The following is a 20,213-nucleotide window of genomic DNA, read 5'->3' as shown; positions in this document are numbered from 1 at the left end:
TGGACGGATTTGACATATATATACTATATTTTAACTTGAATTGACCAAACTAAGTATATGACCGTACTTATTATCATCATCATTATTGTTGACGTTATAATCACAATTGCTGTAGAAGCAGAAGCAGCAGTAGCAACTATAGCAGCATTATTATCCCCACCGTCATCACCGTTATCACTACGATGATCACCATTTTAAATATTTATGTGTAATCTGTGCGTACGTGTGTTTGTGGGTCGATTGTTATTATTCGTATACAATAATATACGAAACTTGTTCTAACATTTATTAAAAACACAGATTGTCTTTGCAACACATTAAACATGCGCAAATGCAAATTCAATCTCGGACGACATATTTGTGTCCACATTAAATAGAGTATTTGGGCAACTTAAGAGGGAAGGCTAACTGTAAAAAAAAGATATGGATATTGGTTGAAGAAAGTCAAATAATAACGAATAATAATTAAAAGTGAAGGTTAAAAAAACGTCCAATTTGCTGCGCTGAGTAATTTTATATATTGCAATATATCAACTTTCAAAGTGTACTTTAATACTACGGAAAATATATTTGCCAAAAAATTATGCTTTGAACAAACATGTTTATGAAAGTCAAGAAACACGGGGATATAATTCAGTGATAGTGATAAATCATTTATTCATTGCGCTAAGGAGAATCTTATATTGTCTTCTATTAATGCACAAAGTTTAATGAATTTGCCCGGGACTCATTTTAACTATTCATAATGTACAAGATGATATGTTTTTAAAAGTAAGTTCCCACGCGTATTATACATTAAAAGTTTACACGTTTCATATGCATACGCAACTTTAGATAAATTCAAATTGAAAAAATGGGAGATAATTTTGCAAAAGAGTGCCACGTAGTTTACATTCCAACATAATTTGGTTCTATTTTTAGACTTTAATCACTTTCTATAATGGTGCCCGTGTTTGGCTTCGAACAAAACTAAAAATATCTGATGCAGGGCTTGTATTGATTGTATATATCACATATTTTTAAAGATGTACTCTTACTCCCAAATAAAATTCACCAAAATTTATATAATTGTTTCAATTTACCAAATAGGATAAATAAATGTGTGTTTTTTAATGGAAAGTGAGTTAAATTTGAAAGAAAGGTGCAGAATAAACGGTATTTCTATCTTATGACACGAAAGTAAATCACAGTAATTACTTTTGCATTCACCAGTTATTTAACATATGTGCGTTTTCAGCTATTAAATTCACGGTTAAAATCTTGCTATCAGTAATTAATATAACCATACGTGCATTATTTAGTAAGAACTTAAAGATTTAATACTAAGTATTTATGTTAGATATATATGTGTATGTATTGATTACGAATAAGAGTGTCACTTTACTATAACACACATCCGTAACATGCTCAATAGGTGGCGTGCAAAACCCTGTTAAGGAAGTTCTTTTATCCGATTCAAATTTATGTGTATTGTGGAGGCCTTGTGGCCCATATTATGCTGGCATCATATGAAACGGCTTCAATAATTTCATGAGAAAAGCAAGAATATGTACGAAACATACACAACAAAACTAATAACAAATTACAAATAACAATAGCTTTGCGTATACTAGTTTCTCGGTCATAAATTAACATATCATTAATCAAAAGGCACCACTGTGTGATCAGATATCAAAACAATACCGGGTCACATGATATAACTTTTAGCATAAAAGTATTACTTATTGCTCCATGAAATGACAATGAAGGTTTTACATCGGATACTTTGATATGTTTAATTTGTAACGTCATCAAATATTCGCTGAAATATATTTAGTTATGAAATATAAGTGTTTGTGGAATTACTTTCCATGTCAATGCTATGTCTACATTCTTTGCTGTATCTTAAAAATAATAAGATACAACTTTAAAACAAAATACGTTTTTTGTAAATCGTTTTAGTCCGATTTCGCAATAGTTTTGCATCACTGGCGTAAACACTGCGTGTTTGATAATATAATGGTGCGCGCAAAAAGTGCTATTTCTAGGAAATAATTGAAATCAAAGCCAACAAGATGCTCTATAACAGTACATTTACTCGGCAACAATCATAAATGAAACACCAAAAAATGAAAAAGGTCAGAAAGGTTTTGTCGGGTGGAGGGGGCAGTAGTAAGACAATAAGAGAATTCCATTTCCACAAAAAATCGTTATCCTTCATTGTTTATTTTTATTGAACGGTTACGGCAACACTGATATTTTTACTATACACTACTTCGTATTATGTTCTGCTATCCATGACTATTATTTAAAGCATGCATTGTTTTCCAATGTGCAACAGGTTGCACTACCTCTTCAAAGTTAAAGTAAGTGTAATTTTACTTGTGTTGAAAAATGGTCAGGTAGTTGTCATGTCTTTATTATGTTATCGGACCTACTAAAGCACACGTTCAAATACAATTATTAACACCGAATCAACAAATATACTTTAAAGTACTTCAATACTTAATATATATATACAGATATTAAGGTGCCCATATATATATTAATATGGGGACCGCTGGATTTAGACGACAAAAATTGGTCTCCTTGATATTTTCAGTCCAGATCTGATGTATCAAATGTCAATAAAAATATCCATTGACAGTAAGTTGATAAGCTTGAATGTTTATTTACGAGATCATTTCATTGTTTTTAATCTTATTCTCCTTTAATATTAAAAAAAATATTCTTTAACTTTTGTGTGAGTCCAGGGAAACAATCATAATTTTGGTAAAAAATAGCTATATACTAAGCATTTTGTATTTGTTTAACTTTATTTAAAGCCTATTGTACACTATCCCGAAGTTTCATTCCATAAAAAACAGAAATAAGAAATTCAATATTTTGTGTACCATCAGCATCATTATTTTCCAGTATACAGACATTTACATTTCCGGAATATAACGTAAATTTTCCGGTATCTCCGTGGTACCATCTCCGTGCAATTATGCAGTATGGCGTACATCTCTTACGGAAAGAGAATGGGAACTTGGTAAGTGTTTAAAATACATATTCAAAGCTTTTTCGTTTATTTTTATGACTTTTGGACAGTAGTATAAATCGTCCACCCTTTGGATGAAAAGCAAATGAGTCATCCGGATTTTGTCTATCCAAAACTCTAGAATCAACATCCGGTTTAATTTTGGCTTGTATTTTGAAGAAACTCGATTGCTTTCTAGCAAACTTGGTTTACCACTACATCGTCGCTTATTATTTTTTGGTATGTTCCAATCTAAAATGGGATTTGCTGCCTTAACATCTCAGATTTTAATAAATAAAAGACGAAACGATACAAATGCCTTACATGTTGTTTGTCAATGTCATGTCATTTGTCAATCTCATCACCTATTAATAGCAGAACAGAACGAACACTATCACTCATTCGTACTGTGGCTTTTTGCATGTGTCTTAAATTCTCATATTTGATAATAAATGCAACAATAAATTATTTCCCTAATTCTGCCACAGTTATGCACCAGTCAATTGTAACCATGGCCCCCAGGTCTTGTTTATACCGGGGATAGCAGGGAAAATGGGCCATGTTTTTACCTTCCAGGTGGATCGGCAGTGCTGAGTAAATGCGGTATTATTGTTTTTGCGCCGAAAACGGGGAATGGGCCTCACCTAGGATGTCCCCAGGGGCATATGACGGGGATCTGGTCATTTCGTAACCTCACCATTTCGTAACCGCTGAATCTTGGTTAATTGGTAGCCATTCTGTTAGTCAATTCGTAACCGTCAAGAAATCAATTGGTCAAATGGCAACCACCATTTAACAAGGTGATAAATAGTACACTCAGCACCTCGTTAAGTGTATTGTTCGAACCTGGATGTATATGGCACAGCAACCAAGACACCAATTGGGAGACATTACTCAAATTCTCGCTAATAACAAGCCAATAATTTATGTTACTCAATAGTAATTAGATATATATATATATATATATATATATATATATATATATATATATATATATATATATATATATTATGGTAAATGGCTTTTACCAACATTTTGTCTGTGCTGAGCGGTAATTTTACCTGGGATTGGCTGGACAGAAAGTCAAAGTCCCCGCTATTAGCAGGACCTTGGGGGCCCATGCTGTAATTGACTGTTTCATTATTTGGATTTTTTTCTTAACTTTACGACACGCCCCTCTACAGTATTTTATAGTCGAGTTTAGTAATATTTATTTACAGAAATTGGATAACTTCACAAGTAAAGTAAACTGTACTGAGCTTTTGAACAAACCTACATACTTATAAATCAAAATTGATATTTTAGAGTCTACACTGAATAAACCCAAAATGTTAGTTTTGATTTGTTAAATTCGAACAGTATTTAGTCCATCCACACAAAATTTACAGGATCATCAGATAACAAATTTTCTAAAAAAATATGTTTGCAAAATAGGGATGACAGGTTTATGTGGTGTTAAAAGGTTGCTATCTGTGACCAAAAAGATATTATTCAAAATTGTGAGTATTCATTTATCTTTCGTTCAGTAAAGAGCATGCAATGGCATAGTGGTTGGATTAGATAATCTGACAGCGGTGCTGGACGTCAGGAGTTCAAAGATTGTTGTGAGTTCAATGTACCAAAAGAATACCTTTGGAATACACAAGTATCTATAAAAAATGGCAGAGCAAATTTCCCACATTGTAGTAATGTCTAAGATCCAGCTTGGATAACTTGGACACAGTAAGCGGTTCACATCCAAGGAAATTCTCAGATTAAACAGCGCTTATGAACTTCAACATTACATTTTTCATTGAGACAATTAAAGAAAAACATTATTGCTGATCTTCTGAAAACAAATCTTTTAACATTCAAATATTGAATTTGTTGGATGAACTAAGGTTTATATTGATAAGAGATTGCTTCAGTTGGATTTAAACTAATCACCAACAAAAATATATGCATTTAAATCACAAAATGTAAACAGCTGCGCCACAGATCTTATCTGTATGTTTAAGGTTTTTAAAATTTAGCAGTTAAATATAGATTAGCATACTGGTAGGTCTGGTTGGTATGTTGCTTTAGTTGCTAAGTAAACATAATGTCAGTGATTTCATCACTATTTCTATTAAAATATCAGTTTTCTTCTTCAGAGCTTCTCACATTTGCACCATTTTTTTACCATTCATCATAACATTGGGAAACAATTTTAATCAAAACTGAATCATAAAAAGATAACAAACAAACACGGATGAAACATTTGAAAATACAATAGCTTTCAGTTGGTTTCTATTTTCTTGTTCATTTTTGCTTGAAATTATTCTGCTTGAATGTGATTTTTGTTGCTTAAATTAGAACTTAACACTTTGTGAATATTTAAGGAATGTAAGGGGTCAGATTTCAGATTGCTCATTATTTCTGGAACACTAAATATTTGATTTGATTATGTACACTGCACTTTCTTGTTAAGCATTCATCCAAATCATTTGGGTAAATATTGGCAGAAAAACTGCTTTTGGATTCATACTGGTCATCAAAACCGGCACTAACAAAACATAAGACGTGTTTTATTAATGTGCGGGAAAGAGGTTTAAAGGTGCCGGTCCACAACAAAATGCTTGCGGGTCGCAGTACCCCTTCAAGTAGTTCTTGAAAAAATTTGATTCTCTCAGGTAGCATTTGATTATGTGTACATTGTATTCTTGTATGTATTTTCAAGTTTACACATGATTCATAATTTATCATATTTAATACAGTGATGTGGTTTTGAATTATATTTTGCAGGACGTCTTTCTTGGGTGGATGGATTCAGAGATGACCAAAGAGATGCGGCCATGACTGTGGCACGTGTACGTTATAGATAGTGATGTCAAGAAATGTTGATAGCAGGAAAACGGAACTATTTTGATATGGTCTTCTGGTGTTAAATTAAATGACAGTTAAGTGTTCATAATTTGTCGTAAATTAGTGTCAAAGCTGAAATCTATTCTGCAAATTCAAAATAAAGTGGTGAGCTGGAGTGATTTTACATATTTATAACAAGAAGGACAATTTTGTTCTGGACCGTGACCTAGTAGTGAAAACCATATTTTGGAATAACACAGCTGATTCAGTGTACAGTAATGAAATTTCACACAAAAGTATCTGAGGGTATAGGCACCTTGTTTCTAAAAGGATTTTACCAATGTTTGTATAATTTTAGTTTTATTTAAATTTAAAAATATGACATTTTTTTAAGATTTGCCTGCCCCTGTCTGAACACTTAAATTCTTGGTCTTTGGACTATTGTCTGCAACTTCAAAACACACTTTTTGGACACATTTTTCTGATATTTTATCCAGTAAGACTGCAATATAAGTTGTATTTATCAACAATTTAAGTAAAAAATGTCATTTATATTTCCATAATTACCTGGTAGTTATTTGTTAATTTGTTTTAATTCATGGATAGGTTTATTGCTAGTGTCATGGAATGCTGGAACTTGTACACAACATGCAAACTGATAATGAACTGTGTGTGCCGGCTCTGTGAACAAAAACGCAAGGCGGCTATTGTGAGTTGCGTCAAGATATCCCACCTCAAAGTTACACTTCGTTCAGTATTTGAAAGCTTTCGGATACACTTTTTTGTTAATTTGAGATCTGAATGTGGCTACTTCTAAGTAAATAGATGCTCTAGGTGTTCACTGGTGACAAAGTCTACCCAGTATTGGTTGTTTCTTTTTTCTGAAAAGATGTTTCTAGTGAATTGCCCACTTGCAGTGGTTTTGACGCCAGAGAACCATCATAGCTCCATGACAGATATATATGTTTCGTCATTGATGTCAGTACTGCTGTATTGGAGGCCTCACAATTTCTGTGTGGAAATATCATCTGATACACTCATAACGGCGTATTTCTAGCATAGCTTTCATAAGTGCATGGCAATTCTCTGTCATTTTCAGATACACTGTGTTGTGTGTGGATAAGAAATGCAGAGTGGTACCACCAATCACCTAAGCCACCATTCCCCCTAACAGACAAAAGGCTGATGGGGACAGTTCCTGCAATTTACAGCAAAGCTCTCAATTGTAGCCCTACGAACTTCAGGTAAGCGATAAATCTGGACTTCAAGATATCTCTGTACTCACTTTAAGTTTATACTTCATTTGACCAAAACTTACAATTTCAGCATCAAAATCTATGCTTAGATCCCAGACCGAACTTTGTCTCCTTCATTAAACTTAATTTCAGATGTTCTATAAGCCACATACATGTTCTCTACTTATGACGGATAAGAACTTTCGCAAATTGATTATAAGTGCGTTTTTTCCAGATTTACACCCTCCTCTTGCAAATACTGCCGATGGTGAAGATTGGGTGCACAAGGCCGGTTTTCCAGCCGAGTGGAATCAACATCTTTAGCTGAACTTGGGCCGGGAATTATATAAGACTCCTTAGCAGCATAGTGAGCTTTTGCGTATTTATTTCCAGGCTCGTATACCCGGCAGACTTCTGCGTTTAAGCTTTCCTTTCGTCATTTTTTAAATAACGCATCTCAAGTCTTTCAATGAAATCACAACTGTGACACCTTGGAAACGTGATTTAAATTAAGGAACAATTATGTGTAGAAAGCCTTCATGGTGATTTAAAATCAAATTAGTAAACAGGATTCTCGTGGTTCATGGTTTATAAGTGGCCTTGTGGACCTTTTATTCTTTACTTTGTTAAGAGCTGCTTAAGTATGTAAGAAGGGGGGTTCAGATGTGATAGTAAACAGTGTTTTATTAGGTATATTTGTTTTTATTTTATCACCATTTTGAAGGTAATGATTGTGTTAAATCAGGGATAAGTAACAAGTTTAACACAAACACTGTAACATGTTCTTTATTTCAAATAAATCTATAAATTATCTCTGGATAATTTAGTCTCCATTTCTCAGAAAATGCTGTCTAAGTGCCTATTCCATCAATGAGTATCACTGTCTTAGAATTGCTGTTGCAGTACATTTTAAATAGCAAAAGTGTTATGGCCTTGCTTGTTTGCAATTCCTCATTCATTTTTGTACAGCGAGAAAAGTAAGGAAATTCTAGAAATTTACGAGAATTAATGATTGTTTTTCTTGAGTTACACAGTACATAAGGAGGAATTAGTGTGTACACAACCCCTCATTTTTTTCATATGTTAATTGCAAACTTTATAAACAGAAAATTCCTGTTTATTATTTATTCATGTAACATAGATGTGCATAAGACGTACTTTAGAAACATGACATAAAAGAGCTCACTTAAATTAATTTTCTCAAAAAAAGATATCTTTACTGTTAAAGTAATCGCTAATTTCAGAGTGCCAGCCAGTCATTGCTGTTCTTTACATTGCTGAGGAGGACAGTCCTGCCAACATGCTACATAACAGGTAAAAAACTTGTCTCGTTTGCATTTTTGATTACAAACAGAATTGTGTGTGCACACATTGAAATAATTAGAATTATTATACTTGATATTTATTCATCATATAGTAAAAACTCCAGGACAATATTTCCAACTATCACTTTACATTTTCAATTACTGCCAGCTTTTGTTTGCTCTTTTAAGCAAACATTACATTAATTGCAAATTCTATAAGCAATTAAACAAAATTGCTTCACGTATGATGCAGAATGAAGTTTTATTTAGTGTGCATATGATGTTCAGCTTATGGACAAGAAAACATCTACTTCAACAATCACAGCAACACAATGAAATCCCTAGAAATAATGCCACCTTTCATTAATTCATTAATTCATTCTATCAACCATTCATATATATTCATTAATTCATTCATTTATTCAGTTTATACATTGAAAAACTTGACATTTCTCAAGGAAAAAAAATAAAAAGTGAGCCACTTTCATACAGATTCGAGCCTTTTCCCTTCATGCATTAAAAAAACAACCTTAATACGTTATAAATGTCTTAAAAACCCTAATTTATTGCTTATTTCAATAGCCAGCCTGGTTGCTGTAGCCACAGAGGAATTTTCAAGGACAAGAACCAGTGCTGGTCAAAATGTGGTCTCGTGTGGTTTTCCATACCGGCTCTCGGCAAGGATTTCCGAGAAAGGAATACCTTCTCCATGCATTAAGAAATTCTAAGCATGTCTAGTTTTAATGCTTTCAAAATGCATCTGGGTACGCAATAAAATGAGATTAACCTTTTAATTATTAAAAATTGATTGTAAAATTATATATATTATATATATATTTCATAAAATTTGTCTTGAAAATCTTTAAATTCATTATTTTTTCTGCATATTTATCACATTTATGACTGCATAAAAGGTTGTGTATGCCTCAAACTAGTATTTACAGGCCTTTTTCAAACTTTAACAGTAGTGGCAGACAGTTTTATAAGTGTAAAACATTGCTTTTGTGTTTTGTTTGCAGATCATGGTGTGCCAATAAGCTCCAGTTAGCTGCGGCGTTTTCCCCCGGCGGTAGTCCTGCAATCTGAATCCAGGAGATGCAGCTCTGAATCCAATATTTTAGAAGAATGAAGATGTGTAAATTATTCCAAAGAGTTAGATTTATAGCATTTCAGGTGTAAATAAGCAACTTATAGAAAATGGTGAAGTGCTGTACTCTGAAATGAATGCCAAATCTAGCCTTCAAAACAGATGCCTAAAGTATTTATTTTTTAAATTGGCATAGTAATGCTTTCTCTGCATTTTCTACATCATGTAACCACCTCATACATGAAAACACTAGCAGTTATCATGAATCTTTCAGTTTTGGTGTTGTTGTTTTTTGCCATTTCCTTTGTCCCGGAAGCAAACAATTTGGCATATAGTGGTGTTTAGACTGTCTATAAACACAAGATCACTAAATTGTGTTTGTAAAACTGAACAGTTCGGTTATCTTTGTATATAAGTGGACCAGAAAAGCAAAATTTTGACAAGTTTAAGCATTTCAGTTTGGCTCTATGTCATTTTTTATATAAAACAAAGTCGATGAAGTGGAAAAACCTTATTTTGCTTAGAAAAACTATTAAAAGAGTAGGCAGGCCATTTTTGTGGTGCTGTTCTTTAGATACTTTGAGGGAAATGGTTGTTTCTGCTTTTTATGAAAATACCACAGGTGCTAATAGTACTTGTCTCATTCATTAAGTGTTTAATATATCATTGCCAAACTTTCAGCATGTGCTGCATATAGCATGGGGCTGAACTAGTTTTGAAGTCTGTTTCTGATAAAATGTTGCTTAAATAGGCTCAAGACCACAGTTATCTGCCCCCCCCCCCCCTGTTGACCAAGATCCGGATGTGAATACAGAAAAAAGAGTGCTTGTGTTCAAGTATCAATATTTTATTAAAGTTGAATAAAAGAGAAGAAACAGGTGACCTTTTTGCATAGAGCTTAACATAATTTGACACTGTATTGCAAAAACTGACAGTTTTCAGTGCAAAAATTGGAAAAATCATTGCCTGTGGAACTATGTAAATTGGTTGTTTGTAGCCTGATTCCGTCTTGACCTCAGGGTCATGTATTACTACTCAATTTTGTGAAACAACGCAATGGTCAACCCTATGTTTTTTGTGATTAAGTTGTGTGTCTTGGATTGTTCTACAGCAGCCAGTTACTTGTTATCAATTGGGACTGTTTTAAAGTAAAAAGCCCGGTTAGTGTCTATATGAAACATATAGTAAATATAACTGTGGTCTCACGCCAGGTGGGAGAAAAAGCATCTACCATAGCCGCTCGTGTAAGATAGGTTCATCCCGACCCTCGTGCACGGTGTTTTGCGGAAACTCGGTAAACCTCTTGCACTCTCGGCCATAGAAGATACTTATTGTGTAATAAAATGATATTTTACTGTTTCATATCCATGTAATATCCTTGGGTTTTTGGTTGAAGAGAGGTATGATAATCCTGAAAGTAGTATAACCGGATTCTTGATCATTAGCCCTTTAAATATAATTTTAATAGGATAGAATAGTTGTTGTAAATCATTTCAAGGAATTATGACATAAGTGATGCCTTTCGTGTTTAAATTCATTTTTGTATCTTAAGATAAAGAACGGATCGATGATTTCCTGGATATGGACAAGACCCACTCTCTGTAAGGATTAAACAGAAAAGAGCAGTGTTGAACAACAAGAACAAAACTTTTTAATGAAAACAAAACACTTTCGTTAGAAAGCACAAAAGAAAAAAGCTGCAATGACGATACACTCAAGTGATTGGAGTTTCACCACGATAAGATACTATAAAGAAAGTCATCAAGTTGGTCGGTTTTGCAGGTGGTCTGTGCAAAAGTGCAAAACATTTGTGACGCAAACCCAAATACTGAGACTTAAGTTTTCAAGATACTGTCTTTGAACTTTAAACATATGTTCGCATAAATTTAAGTTGTAGTTGACATATCTATGATATGGATCAGTCCAATATTTGTTAGATGGGAAAAGATTAGAAAATTTTCAAGATGCAAACAAGTAATCATTTTCAAGTCAATAATGAATTATAAATATTTATAAATATTTAAAAGATACATACTGTGGAAGAACTTTTTATACATACTTATTCACATTAGGTAAGAAAAATCTGGGCTCAGTTTGATCTCTACCAAGCAAGCTATAATATTGAAATAAAGTAACTTTATTATTCATACAAATTTAGTCTGATGCCTTGATCAACAGGTGTGAAATAAATAGAACAAAAGCTACCTATTTGTTCAACTGATCACTGTGCACACACTGTGATATATAGCCATGGATATTAAAGTTACCATTAAAGCTGCACCCTCACAAATTGACAGTTTTGACCTTCTTTATTTTTTTGTCTCAGAATCTATATAATCAAATATTGATAATACAACTTAGGTCTTTCCAGGATAAGTGTGTCACTTTGTAGGTAAATACACATGTAAGTATAAAACTGACAGGAGATTTAGGATATTTGCACAGTAACCACAACATTATGTCATACATGTTGTATTCATCAAAAGCTAATGTACCTTTAAAATTTGTATACAATTTTCCACCATTCTGTCAACTGCATGCTGCATTGATGCTGCAGTGAATATTCCATAAAAATTGAGATTGAGTTTCAAAGAGACAATACATAAATCACTCAACAATTCATTAAATGGCGATATTTTGCATTGATGAGATAGTGTTGCACCCAGATCTAGAAAAGTCGAGCCTTATGCCATACTAATACAAAAACCTTGTCATATGTACACATCATTCAACATAATTATTTCAAGAGATTTGGTAACACGAGTGCTTAATTATAACATTGTGTTAAAGTTGTGAATGTTTGTTTTTTGGATGTTCAGTAAATATTTCTAAATAAATTCTGATGTTTATTATTTTCTAAAACCAAAATAGGTTTTCAACTGGTATGGACAGGCATAGTATTAACAGAGACACCAGCATCTTCCATAACCCTCAGTTTAACTTAATGTCTATAAATATAATATGATACAATGAAACATGAAACAGAATTAGAACTTAATACAAGAGTGAACTGTACAAATAAAACTTCACTATAAGAATAAAAAGATACTGCCTGAAAGTTTGAATTTATTTTAACAATACAATATATGTTTATATCAGTTCTTTAATCCCCACCAAAGGCAGATGGATATTCTTTCAGTTTTCAAAATTAAGATATATATATATATATAATGTGTCCTCCTAATGACATATATACCTGTCCCCTTAAAACCTTCAACATACTTACAAATTATTAAGGAGACCGCAAGTTATGTATATTTTTTGTTAATTAATTTAAGAAGCCTAAATGCCCTGAGTATATATATATATATATATATATATATATATATATATATATATATATATATATATATATATGTATGTATTGTTCACTATAGTGGGTTTCCTCGGGTCACTCCGTCTTCCCCCACAACACAAGACTACCATCTCGCGGAGCATCGTGCCAACGAGAGTGATTTATATAATATCGTCAAAAATTGTTTGACAATCGTTGTAAAATGTTTAAATTAAATTATAGAAAGTATGATTTATCATATAAATGCATACAAAACGTGACAAAAACTTACGTACATAAAAACAAGCAAAATTTAATTTAAAATACACACTTGTCCGGTATTGGATATTTAGTAACGGAAATTACATGTTCAATTCTTTATATGATGACAAAAATGTCTGACCTTTTTCTCATAATCCCGATGTTTTCCACCTCCTCCACCTTCTTCAACGTAGCATTTTCCTCCTCAAACTGTAAGTGTAAAACATATTGCGTTATCTTTTTTAAAATGTTTAGTTTTTTTAAAATATCCTAAATTAGTTTAAGCTACAAGAACAAACGGTGATATTGAGTCGCTAATTAAGTGTTATTATTTGTAATGCGGGTTCTTCCGCTATTTTGAGTTCTTGAATGTTATGACATTATGTTCTAGGCATTATTATTTCTTTACATGTTGAATGTATGTGTGCAATCAAAATTCATGGTCAGATGACATTGACTGTCAGTACACTTAAGTAGTGTAAAAATCTCGGTGATTATATTCATGAGTCATGATTATATTCATATTCATTATATTCATGTCTATTTTTCAGTATACAACCTCTAATAAGTTAGCCCAAAGACTAGCAATCGACTACGAAATGCATATTTACAGGATGCAATTGAACGGCGAACCCGTACATTCTGTAAAAGTTCATTCCAGGCACGTATAGTTGAAGGTCGGAAAGAAGAAAAGTAAGAATCTGTGCGTGACATAACCGTTCTTATGTTAGATGTACTCCGTAGTGGATAATTATGTGAACTGACATTAAAAGGTGCAAGGGATGACAGATATTCTGGGGCAATGCCGTTTTTCATTTTGTAAAACAGACATTATTTGTGATTAAGGCGTCTTTCTGACAGATTAGGTCAACAATTCTCTGCATGGAGAACATAAATCGAAAATAACTAGTTGCCCCACAGACTATTATACCGGCTTCATTTTGGATTTTTTCCAGTTTTTTTCCGTAGTCCGTACAGTTATCCCAGACAATATCAGCATATTCAAGAATCAAACGGAAGTACCAAACCAAGTTGTTTATCTTAATTGATTTCTGAGATTTGTTTACCATACATAGATAAATCTGGATAAATACGCGGTAGTCGTTTTCTGGAGAAAAAAAAAATGACTTAGTTTTTGCAGGATTAAAGGTGACGTTTTACTCATAAAAGGACAAAACTTAAAATTCAAAAGTCATAAGTATCTTGTTCAATACATTTTTATATAAAACGAAATCCTTACTGGAACGAGCTTGCAATGGTTCAACAGTTCATCGGACTTGTATTTTATCAAGTATTCTGGGTACACCTGACCAAGTTCGAAGATAACAAAAATCTTTGGATCTGTAACACTATCAACGCAAGAGTCGTACAAAGGACTCGACAGATCAAGGGGGTCTTTCTGTGGGGGTCTGATGTATGATTTATCTCCCTTTGTGTAATCTCCAACTAGCACTTTAGAAACGAACATCCCCATGGTTTCCTTCTGTCTGTCTGTGTAGCAGTGAGAGTATTTGGCAGTAGTTGCAAAGTAGCTGCCTTTTCCATAACGTGCACCTGCAAATTTATAGGTAATATAATAAGCACTTATTAAGTGTTCTTCAAAAAACATACCAATAATGCAAAATATGAGTACAACAGGCCAACAGTCAACTGTATTTCGGAGAATTTTTTTAAAGGTTTCAAGGCGGCTAATAACCAAAACCTGTTTCAGGAATGTCAATTATGGCCAATGATTTTAACTTATGTTTCATGCATTGAAGTATTTGACGATTCTAGTATGGCAAATTTGGTCAATGCTTCAAGCTTCAGACTTGTAACCAATGTTTTAAGAATCAGAATTGCAACATATCAATCCAACATGACAGCATGCCCGAATCTTTCAAGCATGTCAATCTTTGAACCATCCATCCAGCATGACAGTTTTAACAAATCTTTTCGGCATGACAATTATAAGGATTTCAACTTTGACGAAAACATGAAGCATGAGAACTTCAACCAATGCTTCAAGAATGACAAATTTGCGCCAATGCTTTAAAAACTTTTTTTTTAACAAATGCATCTAGCTGAAAATTTCTGACCAATTTTTAAGCATGATTTTTGAATATGGCAAAGTTTGACCAATATTTCATGCACAACAGTATTAACCAATGTTTAAAGTATAAACAATATTTTAAACATGACTTTCTTTTAACTATGCAAAATGGCAAAGGTTTTTAGCATGACAATTGTTGTCAATGTTAAATGCATGACAATTTATGCCAATGTTAAAAGCATGACGATTTATGTCAATTTTAAAAGCATGACAATTTATGTTTATGTTAAAAGCATGATAATTTATGTCAATGTAAAAAGCATGACTTTTTTTATAAATTTCGGCGGCATGATATGTTTTGTCAATGTTTAAAGCATAGCAATTTTCGTCTATGTCAAAATATGACATGTTTAAGCAACGTAAAAAACATGCAAACTTTTACAATATGAATTTCTACCTGAAGCAGTTCCATTCAGCCTGAAGTCAAAACCTTGCCTGTAGATGGCCTCCACGGTGTCATTACTGGTGCCAAAGAAGAGTTGTCTCTCCTCCACATCTACGCCCTTGTTCCTCTTTTTCAGTTTATCTTTTTTACTAGAACGGTAAAAGTTTATATACTTATACAAAAAGTTATATAAACTACAACCGTGAATGTATAAACATATTACATAACCTAGACATTTTTGTCATGCTGGCATGTTCGTTTTTGATGACTGCGGCAGATATAAATAATAGAGCATGACGATTTTTACTACTACAATAACTATATTAAGTAATTAGTCATGTTTGAACATACTTTATTAGCTGCAGTAATGGGAAATCATTCAAATAAATAAAGCAACGGCGGCGGAACATGTCTCAGTATACTTATATTTTCAAATTGCAATAAGGTCATGTGGTAGTATTACTAACATAATCGACAAATAATTTTAAATTTTGATGCCAGGTGACCACATGTAATTGTGGTCTATTTTGAAAGAGTACTGCTTGCTGGTCACTAAAAATGGGTAAATAAAATGACTAAAATTAAATTACAGATAAAGTTAAGGCAGTTTGTAATTTTGTTCTTTAATTCGACTCAATTGAAAGTAACATGACTGAATTTTAAATGTTTCATGGTCAAGAAAGCATGTTTGCAATATGTTTATTGGTATAATATTTAGATATTCTTCCTCAACACATAAATACTTTTAACATAAGCAGAGAGTGCCACCTACATCTATTTTGATTCAGAAACTTAATTAATGGTACTAGTGGTACTCTCACATAGGTCTATGCATGCCGACACAAATCACCACAGTGATTATTATACTGGTCATTCCACAAATTTTAAAAAGACCACCAACTGTCACAAAATACGCCCATTCTAATTCAAGGACACCAAGTTTGCAGATAAGTCGTTGTATGTTAAGCCTAATTTAGGGAGCTGACCCTGGAAAAAAAGGCTTCTAAATTCATAGATTGGACAATAGATTGGGCAATGCCAGTTTTACGTCATTTCTATAAGGGTCATTACTCTTGAGTGACTCAAGCTATATGACCACTTAACAAACTTAAAGATAATATTGCAATAAACATTTTGACCGAATTAGATGGCTGGACAAAGGCTTCTAAAGTAATTGATCTAACAAGTGTTGCGAATAACGCGATTTATGAATTTGACACATTAAATGTAGTATGTTAAATATTTTTTATTAAAGGTGTTGTGCCGTTCAATGGGTTCATTTATTATTTATTGCTCCGTTAAAACCTTCCCGCCAAAACTTTTCCCACCTAAATTGACTCTTGCAAATGCTCCTTCGGAGTCGTTAGCATGATTTATTTGTGGTGTTCATTGTGGCAAAATATAAATACTGGTTGTAAAATTTTGCATATTGGTTAGACATATTGGTTAGACTAAACAGTATTTACTAAAGATATTAACGATTTACTAAACAAGGGTTTATTAAGTTTGTGTTGTAAAATCAACGTTAAAAGATATAAACTGTGTTTATATCGCATATAAAAACACTCAACGCATCAGTGTGTTAATTACCATTGAAAAGTATCGATGCGGTTAAAAATTGTCACAGCCTTAGTTAGTTTTGTTATAACCTTGAAATTTAGATAAGGTCGCCACAACAAGACTAATTTGAGGTAACTCTCGAGTGACTTGAGCGATTTAGCTTGTAATCGAACTAAAAAAAAAGATATTATACCCGCAAATATTCGGACCAAAATTGGTGATGATTTGTCAGGGGCTTCTAAAGTTATTGAGAGGACAAGGCAACCTTAAGGTTTTTTTCTATAATAAAAGGGCAATAACTCTTGAGCGACACGAGCGATATACATGGTTATCAAACTTTACCCATTCACATTTTGAATACATTTGCGGATAATTGGACAACGGCTACAAATGTTATTGAGCGGAAAAGATAAATTTGAGTTGCTTTCAATAATTTTAGGGCCATAACACTGGAGTTCTTTAAGCGATATTGCTAGTTATCTTTTAAGATATTAGGCCAATATACATCCTGATCAATTTTGGTGATGATTGAACAAAGGCTTCTAAAGTTATTGAGCGGACAACATACTGGACGCCGAGCGAGAAAACGCCCGCCCACCCATACGCCGCCGGTAGAACTATAATATGTCCCGTTTTTTTATTAAAAAAAGCGTATAAAAAGCGGACAAACAAGCTCTTACTCGCCATTACCTAAGATAGTTATACCAAAGGTCACCATTTTCCACCCTTGAGATCGGCACAATAGTCTCCGTCGTGCTAGACATATTTAGGCCTTAGTCCTATGTGGCGCTCTCACAAAGGACTTTGCATGCATACACAACTCACACCCAATGATTAATATACAAGTCATAACATAATTTTTGAAAGGCTGACGACCAAGCCATAACTTGTCATTACCTTACATAGTTATGCCAAAGGTCACCATTTTCCACCCTGTCGATTGACACAATAGCCACTGTGTTAGGCATGGTCTCAAAAAACATCTTTTCAATACTATTGTACTCAGTGTTCATTCTGGGATTCCGCTTATCCAGCTGAAAACAGAGACATTTAAATATTAGATTAATTTTAAGTATATTATGAATAATCTCACTAAGCTATCACAAGAATGTCACCCGCAGGAGGGTGTTCAATTCTCAGCAGCGTCACAACAAAGGTGTTAAAATGCTACAGGTAAACTAGCTATCCATGCTTATGTTGTCGTTTTATCAAATGCGACATTATATAACTTAAGGATTATTCGTCTTTACCATAAATCATAATTGCATAATGGATATAATTCTAAAATAATTCAAATTCAAATGGGTTAACAATCTGACTAATACAGTTGAATATGGATTCAGTTTAAACAACTTCCAGTTAATCAAACGAAAATGCCCAACAGCTACTAAAATATTAGAAAGGAATAACATGGGATAATGAATTCATTAAAATAATAAAAGTATTCTATATAAGAATTTGATGGATTCAAACATACTAAACGATAGTATATCAAATTCCAGCAACGTAGACGCAAACTGTATTCTCAATCAGCTCAAAAATAAACAAAATTGGATTGCAGAAGTGAATATTTTAATACAAGCAATTCGTAACTGTTGGAAAGAAACTCTTAGATCTATGTATTTACAAATACTTATGTCACTTCAAAACAACTAATAATCATCCTAAACAATCATCTGAAAGACATGAAAAATAACCAAATATATCAAATGTATATTAAGTAATTTTATGAAAAGACTTGCATGCATATATAGTGCATACTATATTGTTAATAAGTCCATTTTGGATACTGGATAATAAATTCAAACAGTTTAAAATAAAGTTATTGCAAAATCTTGTAGAAATACATTTGAATTTATTTACATGGAAGTTGAAGGATTGTCCTTTATGTAATTATTGTAATGAATAAGAAGATTACGAACAATTCTTCATTGAACACCCAGTTTAATTGACTTATTTGTGGAATGCTATACATGATATTTTGAAAAGAATGGGAATGCAAAAAGTAATTAAGAATATAAGATATATTGTTATAGGTAACACATTTGATAAAAAATAATACACTATTGTAAACATTGTTTTAAATCAGATAACCTATTGTATTTACAAGACCTACTGTTAAATTGAAAAGAGAACTAAACCGATAAATATTATATATCATATAATATATAATGAGTTGATAGCGCTTCAAACTCATTTGAAAAATAAATGCATTTCTACGAACTAAGTAGTATAAAAATAGGTGGAGCGATCTTTATAAAAAACTAAGATTTGGCTCCTACGGGGGAGCGATCTTTGCTTTTCCTAGTAGGAGGGGCAATCTTTGCTTTTTGCTACCGTATAAACACAATACATGGTCTATGGGAAATAACTCGTACAATGGAGTACATAGGTGTATACAAGAGTGACGTACCTGTGAACTATGGGTTCTCGGCTTAGTGTGTCATATGAAGATTGGGGGGGGGGGGCATACTTTTGTCTAGATCTAAGTGACAACTGTGATGGTTATTTTGTTAATACTGTTACTCATGACAAACACAAAAATCAAGCTTTTGTCAATATTTCAGTTGGTAACAACAACACACAATTCAAATTCAAGATTGATTCTGGTGCACAAGTTAATATCATACCATACCACATGTACAAATCACTTGGTAGCAAAATTCAGTTGAAACACACAAACAGCAAATTGACAGCTTACAATGGCACATCACTCAAAGTACACGGTGTAGTTAGTCTTCAATGTTTGTACAATGGTAAAATTTCAAGAAACGATTTTTACATTGTAGATACACCCTCATGTCCAATTTTAGGTCTTGACACTTGCCTTGCAATGAATCTACTCAAATTTGTATCAGCAGTAGAACCTGACGTTTCTTACACAAAAGACCAAGTTATTTCAAAATACCATGATGTATTTACTGGTCTGGGAACACTTTCAGGTGAATGTGACATACATATAAAATCAGATTCAATACCTGTAGTACACCCTCCAAGACGTGTACCTATTGCGATTAAGGACAGACTAAAAACAGAATTAGACAGAATGGTTAAAGACAAAGTAATTGTCAAAGTGACAGAACCGTCTATATGGGTCAACAGTATGGTAACTGTTGAAAAACCCAATGGCTCTTTAAGGGTATGCCTAGACCCTAAAGACCTGAATGAGGCAATAGTGAGACCACACTATC

The 20,213-nt window shown here is 33.0% G+C and overlaps 1 protein-coding gene across 8 annotated transcripts in view; it reads right to left on the bottom strand.

Annotated features, from left to right (window-relative positions):
- The window catches only part of LOC128202731 (uncharacterized), a 71,140-nt gene that overhangs the window by 17,843 nt on the left and 33,084 nt on the right, over positions 1–20,213 (bottom strand). For all 8 annotated transcript variants that reach the window (XM_052903805.1, XM_052903808.1, XM_052903810.1 and 5 more), the window contains 4 exons: positions 17,920–18,056; positions 15,475–15,611; positions 14,226–14,539; positions 13,128–13,195 (listed from right to left, as the gene is read on the bottom strand). In XM_052903805.1, the coding sequence (XP_052759765.1) occupies positions 13,128–13,195; positions 14,226–14,539; positions 15,475–15,611; positions 17,920–18,056 (656 nt within the window). The remainder of the gene's footprint in view (positions 1–13,127; positions 13,196–14,225; positions 14,540–15,474; positions 15,612–17,919; positions 18,057–20,213) is intronic.

This window comes from Mya arenaria, chromosome 9 (assembly GCF_026914265.1).
Source record: "Mya arenaria isolate MELC-2E11 chromosome 9, ASM2691426v1".
Taxonomy (NCBI): domain Eukaryota; kingdom Metazoa; phylum Mollusca; class Bivalvia; order Myida; family Myidae; genus Mya; species Mya arenaria.
Note: the sequence above shows the minus strand (reverse complement) of the source record. Positions and strands in the feature narration are given on the sequence as shown.